The 23,471-nt window shown below is 22.9% G+C and overlaps 2 protein-coding genes across 2 annotated transcripts; both read right to left on the bottom strand.

The window, feature by feature from the left end:
• Nucleotides 1-5,010: 5,010 nt before the first annotated feature.
• On the bottom strand, nucleotides 5,011-7,270 carry HO133_000301 (uncharacterized protein; the record flags this gene model as incomplete). The annotated part of the gene is made up of 6 exons (XM_037291240.1): nucleotides 5,011-5,498; nucleotides 5,555-5,673; nucleotides 5,721-5,839; nucleotides 5,903-5,983; nucleotides 6,043-6,340; nucleotides 7,230-7,270. 6 exons carry the CDS (start codon nucleotides 7,268-7,270, stop codon nucleotides 5,011-5,013), a joined length of 1,146 nt encoding a protein of 381 aa, XP_037152675.1.
• Nucleotides 7,271-7,383: 113 nt separating this feature from the next.
• Nucleotides 7,384-8,196, bottom strand: HO133_000302 (uncharacterized protein; the record flags this gene model as incomplete). The annotated part of the gene is made up of 2 exons (XM_037291241.1): nucleotides 7,384-8,107; nucleotides 8,156-8,196. The coding sequence occupies 2 exons, from the start codon at nucleotides 8,194-8,196 to the stop codon at nucleotides 7,384-7,386; spliced, it is 765 nt and encodes a 254-aa protein (XP_037152676.1).
• Nucleotides 8,197-23,471: the final 15,275 nt, after the last annotated feature.

Here is a 23,471-nt window from a genome sequence, read left to right on the forward strand (position 1 = left end):
TAAGAAAGACTTTAGATATATATTTATCTTTATTATTAAAGCGAATATAAGAGATTTTATAATTATATAATTTAAGATAAGCTTTAAATTATAAAAATATAGCGAAGATCTTACTCTTATAGCGAATATAGTAGACTTTAGAGTAAAAGATAAAATTATTTTTAAATATTATAAAGTATTTATAATTATTAAAATTAATAGAGAATAGAAACTCTATAAAATCGCTATAAATAAATTCGCTTAATTATATATTAGGCGTAGTAGAACTAATATAAGAAATAATCTTCTAGCGCCCTATAATATAGTACTTATAAATATATTTATCCGCGATATTCTTAATAAAATTTATATCTATCGCTATAGCGAAGAGTTTATTTAAATTTTACTAATCTAAATAACTTATATAAGTATATTAAAATTAATAAATCGAGTCTAAAAAAATACTATATATTATTAAGATACTATTTAAATTATTCTAGAGATCGAGAAAGAATAGATCTTAATTACGAGTATTTATAAGTTTTAGATTATCTTTAATTAAAGCGTAGTCAGTCTTATAAAAATTAACTATAATATTAATATTTAATAGTTTATCGATAAAAAGAAAGTTAATATCTATATCGAATATATATAAGATATTAAGTAGGGTAATACTTATATACTTATCTTAAACGAAGTAGTTTAAGCTAATAATATTATAATTAAGAAACTAAATTTAATTATCTTTAATATCGCGAATAGAGCGAGAGTAGATTTTTTTATAGATAATAAATATTAAATAATCGATAAAGAAATAGCGAGAGTAATTAGAGTTTATTATTATATGAGAGTATAGATTAACGAAGTTAATAATTATTAAGTTATACTTTAAATTAGAATTAATAACTATTAAATTAATAATTTTCTTTTTATTAACTATATCGAGGATATTAAAATTATTAAAATTAAAATTTATATAATATATAATTAAATTTAATTCTTTTAGAAAGGTATAGTTAATATTAAGATATTTATTCTTCTTTAAAGTAGAAGCGTTAAAGAATATCTCTTTAATACGCTTACGCTTAATATTAAAACTCTTTTTTATATTATTAAAATTAATTATAGTAATTTAAATCTTCTTCTTCTTTTTCTTATTTAATATAAATTTTTTAGACTTTAAATAAGAAAATTTAATTTAATATTTAATAAGGGGATACTTAAATTTATATTTAACGATCTTATATAGAGAGTAAGTTTCGCGATTAATTTCTAAGTCGCTAGCTTTATAGTATCTAGCGAATTACTTATCTTTACTCTTATCGCTATTATTACGAATAATATATATAATAATATTATCGTCTTTAGATAATAGTAAGCGAGTTTCTTTATTTATCGCGATATAGATAATCTTATTAAATTTAATAATCTTATTATTATATAGTTTATAGATCTAGATATAAGTTATTATAAAGATATTAAAAGAATTTTTAAGTTTTATAAAAAAGAGCTAAATTAGAAAGGGCTTTAATAGAGTAAACAATTTATATAAATTAGCAATTTTAATAGTAATCTTACGAAAATTCTTTTTATATTAATAAATATCTTTTTTAAAAGTAAAAGTAATATCTAGTAATTAACGAATTAGTTTTATATAAAACTCGAAATCTTTAGATTTATAGTATTTAATAATAGTATTTAATATTATCTAAAAAAATTTATTATTATAATTAATCTTAATAAGCTAGTAATTATTATATCTAAAATATTAAAAAATAGCTATATAAATCTTAAACTTAATAATTTTAATAAAGAATAAAAGATTATTAAGTATTAACTAGTTCTTAATATCTTATCTTTATCTAATATATCTTATATTAAATTCTAGAATAGCGATTAATATTAGAGAAAAACTATTTTCGCTAAATTAAGATTAATTAAGAATATTAACTATAAAGCGCTATAATTAATTATTTAGATTTATTATTATTAAAAGATAATTTAGATAATAATATATAAAATATTAATAGAGAAAGCGATAGCGATAATAATAATAATAATTTAATTACTATTTTAAATAAGATAATAGAATTAAAGAAAAATTCTAAGAATAACTTTAAAGTAAATAAAATAAGCTTTTTAATATAAAAGTTAAATAACTTAATATCGCTTATAGAGCTAAGAATATTTTCGCTAGCTTCAAATTTAAGATTAATAAAACTATTATTTAATAAAGTAGCGAGAGTAGAATAGATACTCTAATCGTTATTAGAGTTCTCGAAAATCTTATTAATATTAATTAACTATCGCTTTTAAGTTTTAAGTTTTTATATAAAAAATAGAAAATACTTATATATAAAGCTATAATAAATATAAGCAATTTAATTAAAATAAAAGATATTTAATAATAAGAATAATTTATAAATATAAGCTAATTTCTAATAGGTTTATATAAAATATAGTTATTATAAATATATAAATCTTCTTCTTAAAGAGGTATTAATACTCTTCTTATATTATTTATTTAGAGATTTAAATCTAGAATATTTATATCGCTAGCTACTATTATAAAACTTCGAAGATTATTCTAACTTTATAATTATAATAATAAAATATAAATAATTATAGAAAAAAAATTCGATAATAAGACTTTAATTCTCTTTTTTAAGAGACTTCTAAAGATCTAAAAGCTAATATTAATAAGATATTCTTATTATTTTAATCTTAATAAGCTTATAAGCGTATTAAGAGATAATAGTGCTAGCTCTAAAATACTTTAGACTATAATTAAACTATTAATACTAATATCTAATTACTTTTAATTAATATATAATTTAAAAGTCAATATTAATATAAAATAGTTTTACTTTTAATAAAATTAGATATTTTAACTTAGCGAAAACTAGTAAGATTTAAAAAATCTAAGCGATATAACTTAATTATATAGTAATATAATTATATACTTAATATATTTAGCGAGTTCGATATTTTAACTAGAGATAGTATATCTTAGCTCGCTTAGAGTAAAGGTGAAAGCGGCTTTTAATCTCTTATATTATTAACGAATTATACTCGTTTAGATCTACAATTATTTTAAAAGAAGGAAATATTCTTATTGAGAAGGTTAAAAGAATATCTCTATAGTTATTACTATCTTCGTATAATAAGCTTTAGATATTAAAAGATAGATATTAAAAGTCTAAGGGTAACCATAGTTATAGAGGCGAATAGTATTTATAATATAATAGTTATTAAGTAGAGCTTAAGCTTATAATCTATAGAAATATAAGATAAGATACTTAGTTATTAACTATGAAGTTACTATAAAGAAAAGAGCGACTAAATACGAATACGCTAAGGCGTGTCACGTGATCATGTCACGTGACCGCCAAGAGTCACGTGACCCGAATTTCAACATAGGCCTGATTAAAAAAAATGATCATGAATTTAATTCATATGCCTTTACTCGTATATATTTAAATAAATTAAAATCGTTCGATATCTTACTTAAATATTTATTTCATTATTTAAAAGTCTTTATTTCGATAAGAGATTTTATAAGATTCACACCACTAATTGGCCCGATATCTTTACTTCTTTTTCTCTGTTTTTTATAGGTAACGGATCACGCGGGTTTCAGAATTCGTCGCACACCCTAACCAGATTTGGGGAAGCGGCTTGGCGTTAGGGTGTGCGACGAACCCGCGTGCGGATCAATCCTCCACACTCGGTATACCTTCCTAATTAGGCCTTAGCGCACCTCTCTCCGCATATATGTGCCTGTAGACCACATAGATTAATAGAACAACTTTACACCACACCAATATTATGATATTAAGAACTATTCCTTAACACGCCCAACGGATTTCCTCACTCCTTGCAACGATCTCCTTTCAGCCAGTAACATGGACAAGCACCGATACGCCAGCACGGACTCACCATTTGGGGTGTACATGAGGATGTGCCAAGTTCGATTCATGCGCGATGTTCATCGCCCTTAGAACGTCCCTTCAACATTCCAACGGCTCTGTGGAGTATCGTTCGGGAGCTTGAAATCATTTGCGATCAGGGTATCCAGTTTGCGGAGAATAGGAGATCAAGGGGATAAACAGGATGAGGATACATGGGGAGCCTTTTGCCAATCATACATCTGTCGGCGTGGGCAATATCCTGGCTTTGCGAGAGATGCAGAAAAATGGTCAGGCTGCAGGGAATTGGATCGGGAATTGCAGAAGCTAGGGACTGAATAACGCTGATTCTTATTGCCATCCGGGGGCTTTCTGAAAACTGCGCTCGTAACATCGAAGGACTCCTGCCAGATGGTTTGTATTATCATGGCGTTCTTGATCTTTAGACGTCGAGAGACTTGTAGTGCGTCCCGCACAGCTCTCAAATCAAAATGTTTGGGTCAGTGGGAACGGTGTTTATTATATTCAATCGAGCGCGCAATCATCGTCCGCATCGCGGAGTGACCCATGCATTGAGCTCGACAACAGGCAGCTTATATGTGACAGGATTAATGTCAAGAACAAATGAGATTCATTTGCTAACAAAGCGACTCTATCCCGACTTTTGCGCAGTGATTTGGAGTGCTGAACCAAAGAGCAACCAGTCTGATCTCAGGTCTTCAGGACAGCGGTTCGAGAACCATCAGTCCTCAGTCGATGAATGAACCCAATTGATTTGGTATCACCAGGTGCTAAGCTAGCAGCAGTCATCTTTTTAGGGCACCCGAGTCCTGGTTTTTGGCAGTGGCTGGAGGGACTATAAGGCGAGCTGCACAACATGTTCTTGGTGCATCGGTCAAACTGCCTTGTCAACTCTCACTGTCGTCCATACCTCTCACCAGATGAGAGTGCTTCTCCGACTTCAAAGCAGATTCTCAATTGGAAACCGGTGCTCTTAGCGAAGCACTGCGGTATCCTGATATTTGTAGATGACAATGGCTTGATAGCACGTTGTCAATTTGACTTGGACAGCTTTTCCCCTGCATAACGGTGACCTGTTGCCTTGCCCTTTCAAATGTCGGGCCTAAATTCTCTCTAATGCTCTTCCCATGTGTTCTAAGCCTACCACTTGCCGCACTGCGGCCATTGTCTTGCCCGCTTGCCGTCGCGCCTTGTTGGAGCCTTCGATTACAATATCATCCAGATAGTGAGTCTCATCTTTATTCATAAGTCGATTGTATTTGTCTCGAGTGCTGGCCAAACTCTCGGAAATAGCACTGGTCACCGTTTCTTTGAACTGTCGCATGTTCATAGAGTTGCAAGCCCGGGCAAGCTCCTCAGCTGTCCTCCCTCGTCCATCGAGGTATGACATTATGGCCAAAAGATTCGACACACCAGGCCGATGATCTGGTTCATACGACACTCCTGGCATTGAATCTGTCATCGCAAGCCTGATTTTGTCACCAATAAGTTTTGGGCCATCGTTTACTTGGATCCGTGAGCGAAAGTCCTGGTGGGATTTTGACATTTTGAGGTGTGGCTCCTTGAGCGACATGACACGCCTCGCAGATGCTAGCAAGTTTTAGAAGAAGAGGAACCGATACAGAGACGATCATGGGTTGACATACATAAGACGGTTTGTGGCTTCACAAGGATTTCCCCATGGACAGTATTGAACTGATCAGCGCAGTGTCTTGCAAACTCCAAATGCTGTACTTGGTCCTCTCCTACCGGAACATGAGTAGCACTGGAAAAATGAGCGAATAATGGTTTGATCAAGTATAGAAGCCATACCCGTAGAGCAGGATATCCGCGGCCTGCAGCACAGGATAGGAAAAGAGTCCGAGTTTGAGTCTTGCTTTTGCACTCGTAGAGTCCAAGGCCGACACTTCATCTGGTACGGTGAGCTTGCTCTGTAGATGATCAGCCAAGATGAACAGAAGACCTTTCTAAATCTCGCTCCCGTCATAACAAACCTTCCACTGTGTCATGCGAGAGAGGTATCCCACAGAGGCTGTACAGCTCAATATCCACATCAACTCTGTGTGCTCCGGAACCTACAAATCCTCAGTACGTATATGCTAACGGGCACCGCTGTCGTGGCAAGGGATCATACTGCAGATTGGTAGAAAATGGTAGATCGCTCGGGATCCAAGCCGACAGCCAAGAGGGTCGCCAACGTTTCTCGTTTCCACCTTCGTAGCTGATCTGCATCTTGGTTGGTAGTGATGGCGTGCAAGTCGACGATGGCATAGAGCAACTGAGTAGAGGGCAAAGCTTCATTTTGCAGTCGAGCCCATTGCTGCAAAGCACCTAGATAATTCCCCAGATGAGGAACACCCGTAGGCTGAATGCCGGAGAATATTACATGGGCTTTGGTTGCGCACAACCGCTGGCTGTGTCGATTGAACCCGCTTATGGCATGTGTCGAAGCCGATTTGCAAGACCAGCTAGGCTGACAACATCGAAGTCGAGAATGCCACCGAACACCAAATAGCATTGCTGATTCTCATATGAGTAGTACTACATGCATGATGCACGTCTCTGCGGTCAATATAGCTAGACGGGCCTACCCCTATTTTCTTAATCATTGGGAAACTAGAATCGCGATTTTGGCACCCCCCCTCAAAAAACAGAAAAAGTGCTTTTCTTAAATAGCCTCACAACGATAACTTATAATTTTCTAAAAAATTTCTAGATTTTAATAATTATATAAGAGATTAAGAATATCGAATTATAAAAGATTCTAATTATTCGTTTTATTATAGAATAAAGATTTAATAAATTCTTAGATTTTCTTAAGATAGTCTTGGCGGTAAAAAAAAATAGCCGAGGTAAATTTTTCAAGTTCGCGATATATTCTCACTTTTTATATTCACTTATAAGATTAAAATCTAAATCGTTCTAAAATTTAAAGATAGGTTACTTAATATAATAAGTAGATATCGTAAAATTTTTAGACTGTAAAAACAAGTGGTGGTGAGGTTATACAGGAAAATTCAAATTTTTGACTTTTGATTATGGGGGGGTGCCAAATTCGCAGATTTTTTTTTAGTTTCCCAATGATTAAGAAAACAGGGGTAATTCACCCCTAGAAGCTTAATTCCCCACCCACAACCCCCCCCCCCCCCCGGGCCAGAACTCTGCCCATGCTTGTACTCTACGTTGGGAAAGTCTCCTATGTGACCTAAATCTCGACTTTGGTTCTGCCACTTCACGTTCTTCATAGACTACCAGAGGCAATACTAGACGAAGGCACTTAATCAAGAGGAATCCTCTGTTGCTTGACTATCTATGTGGTACTTCGTACCAGTCAAGCACTCTTTCTGGCCGTATCTTGCCATACTCCGGAAGAGCTTATGAAGCTCGATCGACACCCAATAATGCTCTGGATAACACCTGCCCATGCACGCTTGAACAATTGCAACAACAAAAAGGATGTTCAAGACACCAACAGTCAAGCACTGCTCGGCAGCGGAATCCCTGTTCGCTGGAAGGCTTCGCTCTTCATCATCTCAAAAGCTCTCTCGGAAGTCTCAAGAGTTTTTCGCCTACCGAAGTGCGCCCATTTCGGCTCCATCGCCTGCTTCAAGTTCTCCAGACTAACATCCATGGTTTTCCCTACCCCTAGAATTGATTTCAGCATTGGGACCATTGGGGAGAGAGCACAACACCTACCGAGCTTTTCATGCTGCCAAACGTTGGCCTTCATACCAACACCGTAGTATGCATGTTTCCTCAAGAAAGCTAGCCAAATCTCCACGGTTTCTGAATGCCCATCTTGTATCTGGATCAGTCGCCGAAGGGTGATCCTTTCGAAATTCTCTTGGCTTTTCTTGAAGATGAAATTACTCCGAGGCACTGTCCACCGTTCCGTGATGCGCGGTAAAGGGATTGGCCCAGCAGCAGGTAGATGGAGATAATAGGCAGCCCGAAGGGCAAAGTCAGCAAAGAATTCCACGTTTCGTACATTGTAAGACCGTAATTGCAGATCGCAGGTGGGCACGCCGTATTGTGCGCGCCGCTTCAGAGGTTTAAGGTAGATAGCCTGAACGCTTCGAGGTAGACGTGGGTCGTCACGCTGCTCTGGAGGTATATACTCCTGAGGCGGTCCTCCGGGAGTGGTCTGTGCCATTTGGGCATCTGTGTTGTAACCTTCACCGAGTAACCCTGTAGAAGCACTGGACTTGGGATTAGTCGATGCATATCTTGCGTATAGATTTGCTTACTTTGCGGGTTTGCTTGGTGGTGTTTGAAACGGCGCAGGCATTTCCGGCCTGCGACACATGTGACTGTGAGCATCCAGACAATGATAGAGTTCCTGGGTCACTGACAGGTTACGATTATGCAATTCCGCATCTTCTTGCGATCTGTACCTTGTTGCTGCCGAGAACCTGGCTCTTGTGGACGGCGTTCCCAGAGAGCTCCTGCATTGATCTCTTCTCCTCAAAATTGACATTGCTATGGTCCGTGCTTGAATATGGCCCAGGAAGTAACCCGCCTCACACAAAGGGATGCGTGTACACGCCCGTGAGGACGCCATGCTGCCTCAGACTCGTTCGATCCTCGATTGCGATCGAAGGCTTTCCCTTCGCAGCCCCTTCCCGCGCGTAGCGGCGTGGCAAGTGGAGAATTTTTTTGGCTCATGTATACTCGTATATACCCGGTAATGCCCGTCGTTTCCACCCCCATTTGCACGTTACCCCCATTTGCACGCTCTTAAACCCGATGAATCCGATATAGATAGCCACCACTACTATAGCTACCACTGCTACTTATTTAAATAAACTACTATTATATTATATTTTATTATAAAAGCTATTATAATATAATAATTATTATCTATAAACTTAATATAATAGAAATTTCTACTTCAAACTTAATTTTTTTAAATAATATATATTATCGATTATTACGAATAAATTCTTTATACTCGATATATCTTTCTAATAGAGAAACTCTCTAAGCTACTCTCTATTCGTAGCTATAATCGAAGATCTCGCTCGATATATCGTTTATAATCTTAAATTTCGAGAATATAAGTAAGAAATAGAATATTAAAGATAATAATATATATCGATAATATTATAATTCTAATATAATATTAAAAAGAGATAGATATTATAATAGTAGTCTTAAAGATCTATTAAGAATAAGTTATATATATTATATATAAGAAATATCGTCTATATTTATATTATTAATACGAAGAAATCTCTTTTAATAATTTTTATAAATATTTAGAAATATTAATTAAGATAGATATTAATATTTAATTAGATAATTTATAAATTAAAAAACTATAAAAAATTAAAAAATTAATATAAAACTAATTACGATTTTATCTATTCTTTAAAAATAAAGTAATAACTAAAATTACTTTTATAATATCTCTTTTTAGCTTTATCTTATAATTTCTAGAAATATTTTTAATAATACGCGGTAAGCTAGAAATAAAATATTATAAATTAATATAAAATAATAAAGTTCGAGATATTATCTATAATCTATACGCTTATTATTAAAAAAAAAGTAAAATCGAGATAATTAATTTATAAGTTATTATTAATAAAAATATTATAGCTATAATTAATAGAGTAATTAACTTTCTCGAATTAATATAAACTATTCTAATTAAAAATATTCTAGTATTATATATTTAAAGTTCTCTATATATCTTAATATTTATTAGTTTATAAATATTCTAATTTTTTAATTAGTCTAATTATTTTAAAGCTAATACGAGTTATCTAATAGCGATAAAAAAAGATATTTATATAAACTCTTTAAGTTAAGATTTTTTAAACTACTATAAAACTATTAATAATACTTACATTTTATTATTTATTATTAAAAAAAATCGATTTAAAGAATATAAAAAAGTTTAATTTCGAGATTTAGCGAGTTCTATAGAATAAGAATATTAGAGTTTTAAAAGATATATAAGATCTAATATACGCGATCTTTATAGTTTTAGCTAGAATAATATATAATAAATATTCTTCTTAGATTAATTATATTATTTATAAATTGTTTTCTAACGCTATTTTATTAAATTAATATTTATTACTTTTAGCTCTATATATATAAAGATCTAATATATATTAATAGAAATACTTTATAAAAAATTAACGATTATTTTATTTCTCTATCGAAAATTAATTTTTAATAAATTAATTTTATAATCTTAGATAAGAAATTAAAAGCTATTAATTTTAATAATAGAATTAAAAATTCTATTTTTATCTATTAGTAGTATAATAAATTAAAAATCTTAGTAAATAAGATATAAACTATAATTTATAATAAATTTAAAATATTATATATAAAAGACTTTTTTTAATAATTACTTTATAAAAAAAATTAAATAGAAATTAATTTTATTTAAATATTAATATAATAATAGTTATACTTTATTTATAGTATTAATTAATTCTATTTTATATATAAACTAAGTATATAATATCGAAAGCGATATAAGAAGAGTTTTTTATTATTTTAAATCGATTAATTTTAAATTTAATATCTAAAATAAAAATTATTAATAAGATAATCGATTTTATAGTATTTAATCTTAATTTAAAAAATATTAATAAGAGATATTAAGATATTCTCTATTAGGCTATTATTTAAATCTTATAAAAATATTATCTCTTATATAATTTTAGCGATTTAATTATATATTAATTTTTAGATACTATTTATAATTATTATTAAACTTTAATTTGAAAATAAATTCTTATAAATCGAGTATTATATCTTTATAAGAGATATTAAATTAAAAAATACAATATATAAATCTTTAAGAATCTTTAAGACGAGTTCTCTAATTAAATAAAGATTTATATAAAAAAAAAATTCTTATAATAATAAATTAAATTAAATATAAAATAGTAGAGATAATTAAAAAGTTAAATAATATTATAAAAGATTAGAATATAGATATTAGCGATATTAGCGATTAAAATAAGTTAATAAATTTAAATCTATTATTTAAATAATTTCTTTATTTATTCTTTTATTTTTAATTTATATAATTTAATATTAATTTAATAAAGTTATTCGAAATAATCTTTATATAATATTCTATATATACTTAAACGAGAGTAATCTACGAGTTCGAGTCTTTATAGATTTTTTAATAGAGTATTTTTATTAAGACGGCTTTCTTAGCTAAATAGTCGAATAAAATAGACGACTTTTAAATTAATAAAAGATATATCTTTCTAATTAAGTCTTAGCGCGCCTTTCTTTATATATATCTATCTATAAACTACCGTATATAAATTAATAAATATCTTTTATACTACTATATTTATAAGTTATATTATATTATTTTTTAATAAATAATAGTAATATCTAATTCTACTTTATAGAATATCTAGACGTCTTTTTAGACGTTTATATAAAGATTATATTAATATCTAATAATATAACGCTTTAAGTCGATTCTTTAATATACTATTATAATAGTAGAAAATTAATTACTATTATTATTATAAATTTATAAGTTGAATATAAGATAATTTATTAAGATTCTATAAAGAAATCTACTAGAAAGTATTATCTATTAAGGCGCTATTATAGCGTTATCTTCTACCTCTTTATTTCTATTATATCTACTATATTTATTATAGATATTAATAAATAGAAAAAAAAATAACGTCCTCGATACTTAATATAAGAACGAGCTTTCTTAAAATTGAGAAGTAAGATTTTTAAGAAAGACTCTTTAAATAGAGAAAGTTATTTCTTCGAGAAAAGCTAATTATTATAATAATAAAAGTAGTAATAGAAGAAAGTTTATTCTTTAAGTAAAAAAAGAATATTAAAAAAATTCTTTTAAATAAGAAAGATTACTTTTTAAAGTAAAGTATAAGAAATTTAAGTAAAAAAAGTTATTACTTTAAATAAAGTACGAACTTTTAGCGTAGAAAGTATAGTAAAAAATTAAGATACTTTATACTATACTTCTATTCTATTACGCTATTAATCTAATCCTTTAAAAAATCTAGCTTAAAATCTTATCTTATATTTTTTAACTAATTCTATAGTATCTTTAAGATTATTAAGATTATATTATATATTATATTCGTTTTCGTAATTCTTTTACTTAATTAAATATTAAACTTACTCTCTAAACTTCTATTTTTCTAATAGAGTTTTAATCTTATAGATATTTATAATAATTTTATTTTCTTCGATTTTAGACGTAGTAGTAGTATAAGTATATATATAAGAATTCTTATTTTTAGTATATTTTAACTATATTATTAAAATAATTAAATAAATTCTTATTAAAGAAGAAAGTTTAATATAATAAATAAGCTTTTCGACTTAATTAAAAACTTTAAGAGAATTAACTCGCTAATTATAAAATTTATAATTATTTAAATTAAAAATCTTATATTTATAATAAAAGCGTAGAAAAATTATATTATTTTTAAATATATTAAGAGATTTATATAAGTTATTATAATATATTTTAGCTATAATATTAATAAAGACTATAAAATCTTTTATTTACTCTTATTTTATTTAGTATAAATAATTAAAATCTTCTTATAATAATTTAATAAATATTTTAAAAATATTAAAAATATTAAATTTTTAAAGAATCTTATTCGATAATATATCTAAAGATTAATTCTTAAAATTATTTAAATTATTTATAAGATAGAAAAGTATAAGCGTTTAATTAATTTTAAGATTAATTATAATAAAGTAATAAAGCGTAATTTCTATAATTTAATTTATATACTTAAATTATCTATTAATTTAAAGATAATAAGCTATAAAAATAAGAATTTTTACTTTAAATTTCTTAAAGATAGTTTATTAAAATTTTAATGTAAATTTAAAATCTCTATAAATAATTATAATTAGCGAAATATTTTATTTATATTAAATTAAAGTAATAAGTAGAAGATTAGCTTATTCGATAACAATTCAAATTATTATCTTTAATATAATTAAAGTATATTTAAAAAGATTATTTATAATAATACATAGATAATTATATTCGTTAGCGATGATTAAAAGTATAATTATAAAATTTATAATAATAATATAAAATAGAATTTTCGATTTATTAATAGAAATTATATTTTTATAATATCTATAATATTTAATTTAATTAAGCTTATATTCTAAATAATAATTTATATAAATATTTAAATATTTAACTAGATATCTTATATAAATAGAATTAACGATTTAAATATATATCTTATAAAATTTACTATAATATTAGTAATTATATACTAACTTAGATTTTTTTTTTAATATATTTAATATATATAATCTTTTATACTTATTATTAAAGTTTATATAATAAATTAATTTATTTTATAATCTAAAGCGAAGATCGAGTTAATTATTATTTATATTATCGAATTTTAAAGTAAGCTTCGACGTAATAATAGATTAATAAAACTTATTTAGATTAATTTAAAGTAATAGTAGTAATAATAGCTTTCTCGATTACTTTATAAACTATTTTAAAAATCTTACTCTACTACTTATTCTTAATTTTTTTTTAAAAAGTTATATTTTAAAGTTAATAGATATTTTTATTAAGGTAATATAATAGCTAATTAATAATTTTTAAGAAATTAAATATAAAAAATATATAGGGATTTTAACTTCTACTACTTATTTATAAAAAAACTTTTAACACTTTAAGACTATTCTTTATTATGAAAGTAAATTCTTATAAGCGTGAAAGAGTATTAGATATTAATATTTATCTTATCGATCTTATAATAAATAAATAAATAAAATATTAAAAAATATTAAAAAATATTAAAAAATATTAAAAAATATATATTAGACGTATATTTAATTTATTAATATTTAAAATAATAAAAATAATTTAATATAAAAATAATATTATAGCTAAACTATTTATAGAAGTTGATATTAATATTTTTTTAGTAAAATCGATTATATAGCGTATCCCTTTATATATTTATTTATAAAAAGAATTCTTAATCTTCTAGATTTTAATTATACAATAGATTATAATAGCGAAACTCTATTTTTTAAAAGTTTTTAAATTAATATAAAGTTAATAAGTAGAATTAAAATAAATTAGCAAAATCGAACTAGAAAGAACTTTTTAAAGATCTTTAAAAGTTTTAATTTCTATTCTATAGATTTATAGTAGAAAGTATTAAAATATTATTTTTAAATATAATCTTTAACTTTCTTAGAAATAACTTTTATAACTTTTATTGTATATTTTTATAATAAATTGATACGCTAAATATAGCGTAATATGAATTACTTTATAATTTTTTATTATACTATCGAAAAGCGTAGTAAGATAATAATTATAAGCTTTTTTTTAGAGGTAAAAAGATTTAAAGAATTAACTCGCTATCTTAATAGAGTTATCGAGAAATAGATTAGAAATAATTTCTTAATTAAGACTAATATAACGCTATTAAAAGAGAATAAATATTTATTATAAATATTTAAGATATTATAATAGTATTTTTAAGAATATAATTATATCGTTTATATATACTCTAATAAAGTCTTAAAAAATAAAAAATCTTATTTATTTAGCGTTATATATAAAAGAATAATTCTTTATATTCTATAAGAGTAATATTATACTATTTTTATTCTCGATAAGATATTATTATAAGCTTATATCTATCTTTATAGCGTATAAGAAATTAATAAAAATAGTTATTATTATTTATTATAGAGATATATAAAAATTCTATTATAGCGAAAGTAATATTTAATTATAAGAATAATAAATAAAAATTAGATTTTATAGTTTTATTAAAATCTCGAATATTAATAATAATATAATTCTTTCTACTATTATTAAATATCTATTTTTTCTATTATAAAGATAAAGTAATTATAAAATATATATTAATTAAATTACTTTATCTTATCTTAATTATTTTTTTTATTATTTTTTTATTAATAATATCTTTATTTTTCTAGCTAATAGAATATACTCGCGAAAATTTAATTATAATATTTAATTTAAAGAAATAAATATTTATTCTTCTTTTAAAATATTTATAATAATATTATAATCTTATTAAATCTTCGAGAATTTATAATTTATAAAGTAAGTTTCGAAGTACTATAGATAATAATATTCTTAAGTATTATATACTTAAGATTTAGATTAATCGTTTCTCTTTTAAAGATATCGTCGATAATAATAGCACGTTTTAGAGATGCTAGTAATAGCGTTTTACTATTAATACTCGAGTTTATATATAGTACTTTAACGTAATAAATTTAAAAACTTAATATCTAAGAAATTTAGGTATAAACTCTTAACTATTTTTTAATAAAGTATCTTTATATCTTTATTAAATATTTAAAAAGAATAAAATAATTATATAATAAGTAAGGTCTTTTTATTAGTCTAATAAGCTACTTAATTTAATATCTTATTATTACTATATTACTCTTTAGAGTATATATATATCGCGATATAGAAAACTAATTATTAAAATAAGATAATTAAAAGAGATAATATTTAAGATTTAAGATTTAAGAGTCTTATTAAAAGATTTATTTTAAAAAAAAATTTAAATTAATGTATATAAAAGAATGGATTTTTATATATTTTATATAAGAAAGAGATATTTAAAGTATACTTATTACGATAGATAATAGAAGACGAAGTATTTAAGAAATATAAGTAAGATATTAGTATATTAGTATATATAAAAGAATAAGATAGGGCTGAGCTATAAAATCTTGAATTTATATATGCAGCCAATTATTAATTTAGGTTCGCTATACTTTTTAATTAGACTAACTAAGTTAGCCCGATAGCCCTCTCGCGCTTTCTTATTAAAAATTTATATATAAAAGTCTTATACTTTAAAGTACTCAGCTTATAATATATATAGTTACTTTATAATTCCTTAAATTGTAAAGCTCGCTTTACGCTTTCTAACGCTATAAAAATTATAAAGTTTAGCTTACTATTAATAAATTAAATAGATATTTAAATATAATAGTTATAGTAGTTATATTAGACGCGTCCGAGATTAAATAATAATCCTTTTATCTATTTATTATATTTCTTCTATAATTCTATTAATTTATTAATTATAAATATATTCGCTCTCGATACCCCTCGTCTAAATATTACTAAGTATCTAAGATATATATTTCTTTCGTCTATCTTTTAAACCTCTTATTAACGCCTTTACTATTAGTAATTAAGATCGTAAGCGAGTTTAATAGCTATCTATTACTATTTATAAACGCGTTAAAAAGCTCTTAAAAAGAGCCCGAACGAATTTATAGTTATCGTTCTTCTCTATATATTTCTTTTAAGTTAGCGATACTAGACTAGTTATTTAATTAATACTATCTACCCTATTAGCTTAGTAATCTACTTAGTTAGATTATTAGTCAGTTACTTAATTAGTTACTTAATTATTTATTCAGTTAGCTATTTAACTAATTACTTAATCTAATACTTTATAAGAGAAGAAGTAAGAGAAGGAACTATAATAGGCAAATGCGAAGAATACTACGAAGAAACTAAGCGGTAATAAGATCACCATCGTTAAGAACACGACTTAGCTCTTCAAGATCCCATGTTATATACTCTCCACGATTCTATATTAAATTATTACTTAGTAAGCGAAGAATATTACTATAACTTAATCTATTATCTCTATTATATTAATATAATATATTATTATAATAACGTTAGAAATTATAATAAGTAAATATAAAGAATACTATGAAGAATACTGCGGAGAAACTAAGCGGTAATAAGATTACTATTATTAAGAATACGACTTAGCTCTTTAAGATTCCACGTTATATACTCTTTACGATTTTATATTAAATTATTACTTAATAAGCGGAGAATATTATTACAACTTAATCTGTTATCTCTATTATATTAATATAATATATTATTATAATAACGTTATAAGAGAAGAATCTACTATAATAATTATAGCTAAAGTAATTAGATCTCTATAGAAGAAATATTAAACGATATATATTTAAACGAATTAAAATTATTCGATATCTTACTCTAATAGCTATTTTATTATTCGAAAGATTTTACTACGATAGAAGATAATATAGAATTTATATTACTAATTAATATGTTATCTCTATTTCTTTCTAATATTTTAATACTTCTTATTATAAGAATATAGCCTTTCTCTATTTTTTATAGATAATTATTATAAATTAATTCTCCACACTCGATATACCTTTCTAATTAGATCTTAGCGCGTCTTTCTTTATATATATATATCTATATATTATATAGATTAAATTAATTTTATAGTAATAAAAGTAGATTAAAAACGTATAGCAAGCGATTAGAGTTCGATTTGACTTAGAGCTAGGGCTAAAATTCGATTTAACTTAGAAAAATCCAACTCCATAAATTTAATTCATAGGCCTTTACTTGTATAAAAGAATAAGGTAGGGCTAGACTAGAAAACCTTGAGTTTGTATGTGTAGCCAATCATAAATTCGGGTCCTCTACGCTTTTTGGCTAGACCGGCTGAGTCATCGCGGGTAAATAAATTAGCGTCCGCAATCATCAAAATCTCGCCCTTTCGCGCCTCCTCATTAAAAATTAGGTATACGTCATTGATATATGAAATAACTTTTTTGTTTTCTATTAAAATTTTGGGATTTTTTTTTTAGATTATAGAACGAAATGTGAGCTTTCAGATAAAAAAGAATGTCTAAATTTCGTTTGATAGTTATTAAAGCGCAAGGAATTCAAATATCGCTCACGAAAGTTCGCTCACCAAAGTACGCTCGACAGCCCTAATCAAAAAATAGGTGTATATTATTTGATATAAGAATAACTTTTTTGTTTTCTATTATAATTTTGAATTTTTTTTTTAAATTATAGAAAAAAATGTGGGCTTTCAGATAAAAAAAGGATTCTTAAATTTGATCTTATAACTATTAAAAAGCAAGGTATTCAAATATCGCTCACTAAAGATCACTTATCAAATTTACTCGATAGCTCTAATTAAAAAAATGATTATGAATTTAATTCATAGGCCTTTACTCGTAGTTAATACTATAATAAAGAAATATAAGAGAGATAAAAATAAAGATAGAGTATAAAAAAAAGAGAAGATATATATACTATTTAGTCTATCTATAGAGTTTTATTTTAAGTAATTAGTAGTTAAAGATTTAATTAAGTAGCGGTTGAGTAATAATTAAATATCGGTTAAATAGCGGTTAAATAACGATTAAATAACGATTAAGTAGTTGAATAGTGGCTGAATAGCGATTGAATAGCTGTAGAAAAGCTAGTTTAATAATCGTTACTTAAGAGCTTTTAATTATAAATTAATTATTAAAAAACTTATATCGTCTCTTTTAAAATTATTAGCAATTAAATAATCTTAATAATATTTTTAATTATTTATTTATTAAAAAATAAATAGAGGTAATTATTTAATAGATAAATAATTATTTTTACTTTTATATAACTAATTATAATTACGTAGTCTATTATAATATTTTTATTATATATTAATATTATAATCTTTTATAATTTCTCTTATTATAGATAGTTAATAACTTATTTATTTTTATATATATATAAGTATATAATATTCTATTAAAGCCTTTAATAATATAAATAAGCTTATCTATCGAGCTCTTATAAATATATTACTTTTTATATATATTCTAAATAATATAACTTATCTAATTAATCTAATTTATTAAAAATATTAATTATATAAATAATATTATAATATAAAATTAATAATTTATATATATACTAATTTATTTATCGTCTATATATTAAAAGATCTAATACTATATTTAATATTAAATTATCTTTAATATTTCTTAAATTATCTTAATATAGCTTTATTATAATATATATAATAAAAAAAGCGTATTTCTTTTAATAATAAATATATATAAATATTATAATAGTTAATTTTTTCTAGTATTAATCTATATATAGTTATTAATATTATATATATATCTTTAATTAACTCTAAAAAAGACTTCGTTAACTTATTTAAAAAGTATATATTATATTATATTTATAAATTTATATAAATAATTTTATAATATTATTTTAAAATAGTTATATTAAAGTCTAATATATTAAAATAATATTTATTTTTATAGATAATTATAAAGTATTAAATAAAGCTATATTATAAATTAAGTTTTATTAAATTAATTATTATTTTAATATAAAAGAATTTATTAAGTATAAACTCTTTAAGCGAGATCTATATAAAATAATACTCGCTATCTTCTATAACGCTATAAAAGTCTTTTATATAACTCTTCTCTAAATCTTATTTATCGATTAAAAAAAAGCTCTATATTAATATTATATATTAATTATTAAATAATCTAAATATTTTTATTATATCTAAATAATTATAATTTTAAATATCTATTAAACTTAATTATAATAACTACTATATTATATCCTTTATAAATAAATAATTTATTAAATTTAATAATATTATAGCGTTTATTATATTTTTAAAAACTCTAAAAGCGATTATTAATAATTACGATTATAAGAAAAATAGTATAAATAACTTATATTTTAATTCTCTCGCTAAAATATTTAAATTTATAACTATTATATACTCTCTAATATTATTTATAAGATAAAGATTTATATAAATATTCGAAAGTTTAAGAAGCTTCTTAAATTTATTACTATAAGATTTTCTTTCTTTTTTATTCTTTCTTTTTCTCTTTTTTTTAATTTTAATTAATTTAGACTTTAATATATATTATAATACTTTTATTTTTAAATTACTATATATTATATTTAAAAGAACTTCCTCTAGAGTAATTCTATCTTCAAAATTATTTTTATTTTTATTAAGATTATTAAAATCTTTTATAGCGAGTATTATATATATAATTAGCTTTTAATAAATCTTATATATATCTAAAATCTATTAATATAATATAATTAATTTAATATATTTTTAATTATTAATAATAATATTAGATTAAGTAATAAGTTTAAATATTTATATAATAATCTAAAATAATATTATTTTAAAAATTATAATTTTTTTTATAATCTATAGAAATAGAAGATAAATTTATTTAATTATTACTTTATTATATAGAATTAGTAACGCTAATAGAGTAGCTTTATCTATCTTTAAAAGTAATTATAATTAAATATAGAATATTAAGCTTTAAATACGTTTTTATTTAGAAAAGAAGTAAAATTTTTAAAATATCTTAAGATAGATAATAAATTTACACTTAATAAGAATTATAATTATTAAAAATTTCTAGAAAATCTTTTCTAAATCTCTTTACTTCGAGTAAGAAGCGTTATAGATTTTAAATTAAATAAGATCTAAGAATAACGCTAGCTTCGCGATTAAGAGAATATTAAGTTATATATTAATATTCTAAATAAACTTCTTAAATTTAATATCGTCAAGATTTTAAATAAATTTATATTATTAAATAATCTTTTAATAATATCTATTATTCTCTATAATATTAAAATTAAAATTTGTTCTTTTATCTTTTAAGTAATAGTAAGTATAATAATCTATAATAGCGATATATCTTATAAAGTTATTATTATTTATTTATTAGAGTATATTTCTAAGAAAGATTAAGGCGAAAATCTAAAATATATTTATAACACTATTAATTTTAAGCTTTATTTTATAATTTAAATTCTATATAAATTTATAAAAGACTTTTATTATATTCTTAATATTAATATTATAAAATCTTAAAAATAAAGTAAATATATTTATAAGTTTTCTACACTTCGCGTAATCTAGATATATTAAAATAAGATAAAATACTTTAAATATATAATATATATTTCTATAAATATCGAAATTATTAATAAAAAGAAGATAAAGAAAATTAATAGAAGATTTTATAATAACGACTTCGAGATAATTATAATTAAAATATACTATTTTAAGCTTATTATAAATTAGATATAATTAATATAAAGATTATATAGTAGATAAATTAAAATTAAAAACTTTTCGAATAAAGCGATAATTATCTAAATAAATAATCTCTTTTTTATTTTCTTTAAAGTTATAATTATAATAGATATTAAAATATTAAATAATAGATTATAAAATTTACTCTAATAAAATATTCTTTATAAGAAAAAGTTTATATTTATTATCTAGATTTAAATCGAAGTTATTAAAAATAGATATTTTATAATTTATAATTATCTATAATATTATAATAATATATTTTATTACGCCTTATTAATAATTGCGATTAATAAATATTATATATTTAATATAATATAAAGATAAATAGATTTATATTAAATCTCTAGAAATAATAAATACTCTTTTTTAAATATAATAAACTTCCTCTAATATTAATTAAATAGAAAATTCTTATATATATAATTATTAAAGCTTTATTAACTTATTTATATACTATATTATTCTAAAGAATATTTTTTTATATAAATATATCGCTAATAATATAGTATATATAAGATCTAAAGATTTATATTAATATTACTATACTTAATATTTAATACTTTATTATTATATATTCTTCTCTTATTATAATAATAATAACTATTTCTTAATTATAATTATAAAAGACTTTTATAATAATTATAATAAGAGAATATATTATTAAATTTATCGCTTTAGTATATCTAGCTTTAATAAAAGAATATATATATTTAATTTTAATTTTTTATTCTCTTTTTTAATTATAGAGCTTTCTATTATTAAAGACTTTAATAATTAAAAAATCTCTTATAATCTTATATAGTCTATTTATAACTTATTTAATTTCTCGAATTATAAGTTTAATATTAAATATAATAATAAAGATAAGATATCTTTTTTATTTTATTAGATAATTATTTTAAATAATAGAATTAGAGAGAGAGTTAGTAATTAAGCTTAATAAAAAAGTACTAATAAGAGTATTCGCTCTAGATTCTATAATTTTAGATTTAATAATAGAGAAGCTAATTATTTATTCTTATCGCTAAAAATATTTAAATTTTTAAGTAATTTAAGAAAGATAAGTAAGGTAATTAAGATTTTTAAAATACTTTATTAACTTCTTTATTAGACTATATAATAATTAGTATAATAATATTATATCTTAAGAAATTAAATATAATAAATAAATCTTTATTATCTTGATTATCTAAATTTCTATTACTATTTATAGCTATATATATCTATCTTTATCTATATATCTCTCTATTAAAATTATAAGATAATAAATTAGTATTTATATTATTATCTATCTACTTATTACTCTTATTATTATTAAAAATTATAGATAAAAATATCTTATTATAAAAGTTTTTATTAGATTATTTAAAGAAATCGCTAGAGATTATAAATAAAAGTATTTTACTATAAAAGCCTTTATTAGATTATTTAAAGAAATTTTAATTATTTTAAAAATATTTAATAGAAAAGTTATTTAAAGAGATAAAATTATAGATAGAAGAAAGATTATTAATAAAGAGAAGATTATTAAAAAAGTTAGTAGATATTTTATTATTAATTATATTATTATAAATATAATAGATAAAATTCGAACTCGAAAATAATAAAGATTAATTATTATTATTAATATTTTAATTAAATACTCGTAATTAATTTATCTTAAAAAATTAAGATATTATTCTTTAATAAGAAATTAATAAAATAATTCTTAATAGATAATTCTAAATAAATATAAATTTATTAAAAAATTTTAAATAAAAGAGAAATTATAGAATTAAAAGGCGTAATCTTATCGAAGAGCTATAATCTTATTAAAGAATTATATAAATTTTATAAATAAGTCTTAATATATCTTAATAAGCTATTAATAATAATATATAATTTAAATTTTTAATTTTTAATTAGATATTTAGTTATAATAGAAATATCGATTATTAATCTAAATAGATTATATAAATTATTAAACTTCTTAAATATAGTATTAAATAATATATATTATATTTTCGATATAGATTTTTTAAACTTAATTAATAAATTTATAAATATAAAAAGTTTTAATTAAACTTATATTCTTATAATCGCTATATATATATATAATAAGAATTTAATATAATTTATATTAAAGTTATTAATTCTCTCTTTAAAGATTATTATAATAATCTTTAATTATTATTAGAGTATATAAATTATAATTATTATAATATAAATTATAGAAAGAAAAAAAGAATCTCTTTATTAGAAGTTTTAAAGATATACTATAATTAAGTAATTATTATATTTTTATCTAAAGCTATTATTATAATATATTTTCTATTATAAACTTTATATTATAGACTTTTGTATATTATTTATAAATAGAGAAATTAATAAAATAGAAGCTTTTAATAGTAGAGTTTAATATATTTAAAGAAGAATTTCTTTATTCTTTCGCTATAATAGAATATATTAAAGTATCTTATATAATAATAAGATATAAGACTTATTCTATTTATTTTATTTAATTTAATTATATTTTATTATCTCTCTCTTTTTAAATATTTATTCTTTAAGATTAATAATAAAG

This window comes from Letharia lupina (assembly GCF_014066315.1).
Source record: "Letharia lupina isolate WasteWater1 chromosome Unknown contig_10, whole genome shotgun sequence".
In the NCBI taxonomy this organism is placed as follows: domain Eukaryota; kingdom Fungi; phylum Ascomycota; class Lecanoromycetes; order Lecanorales; family Parmeliaceae; genus Letharia; species Letharia lupina.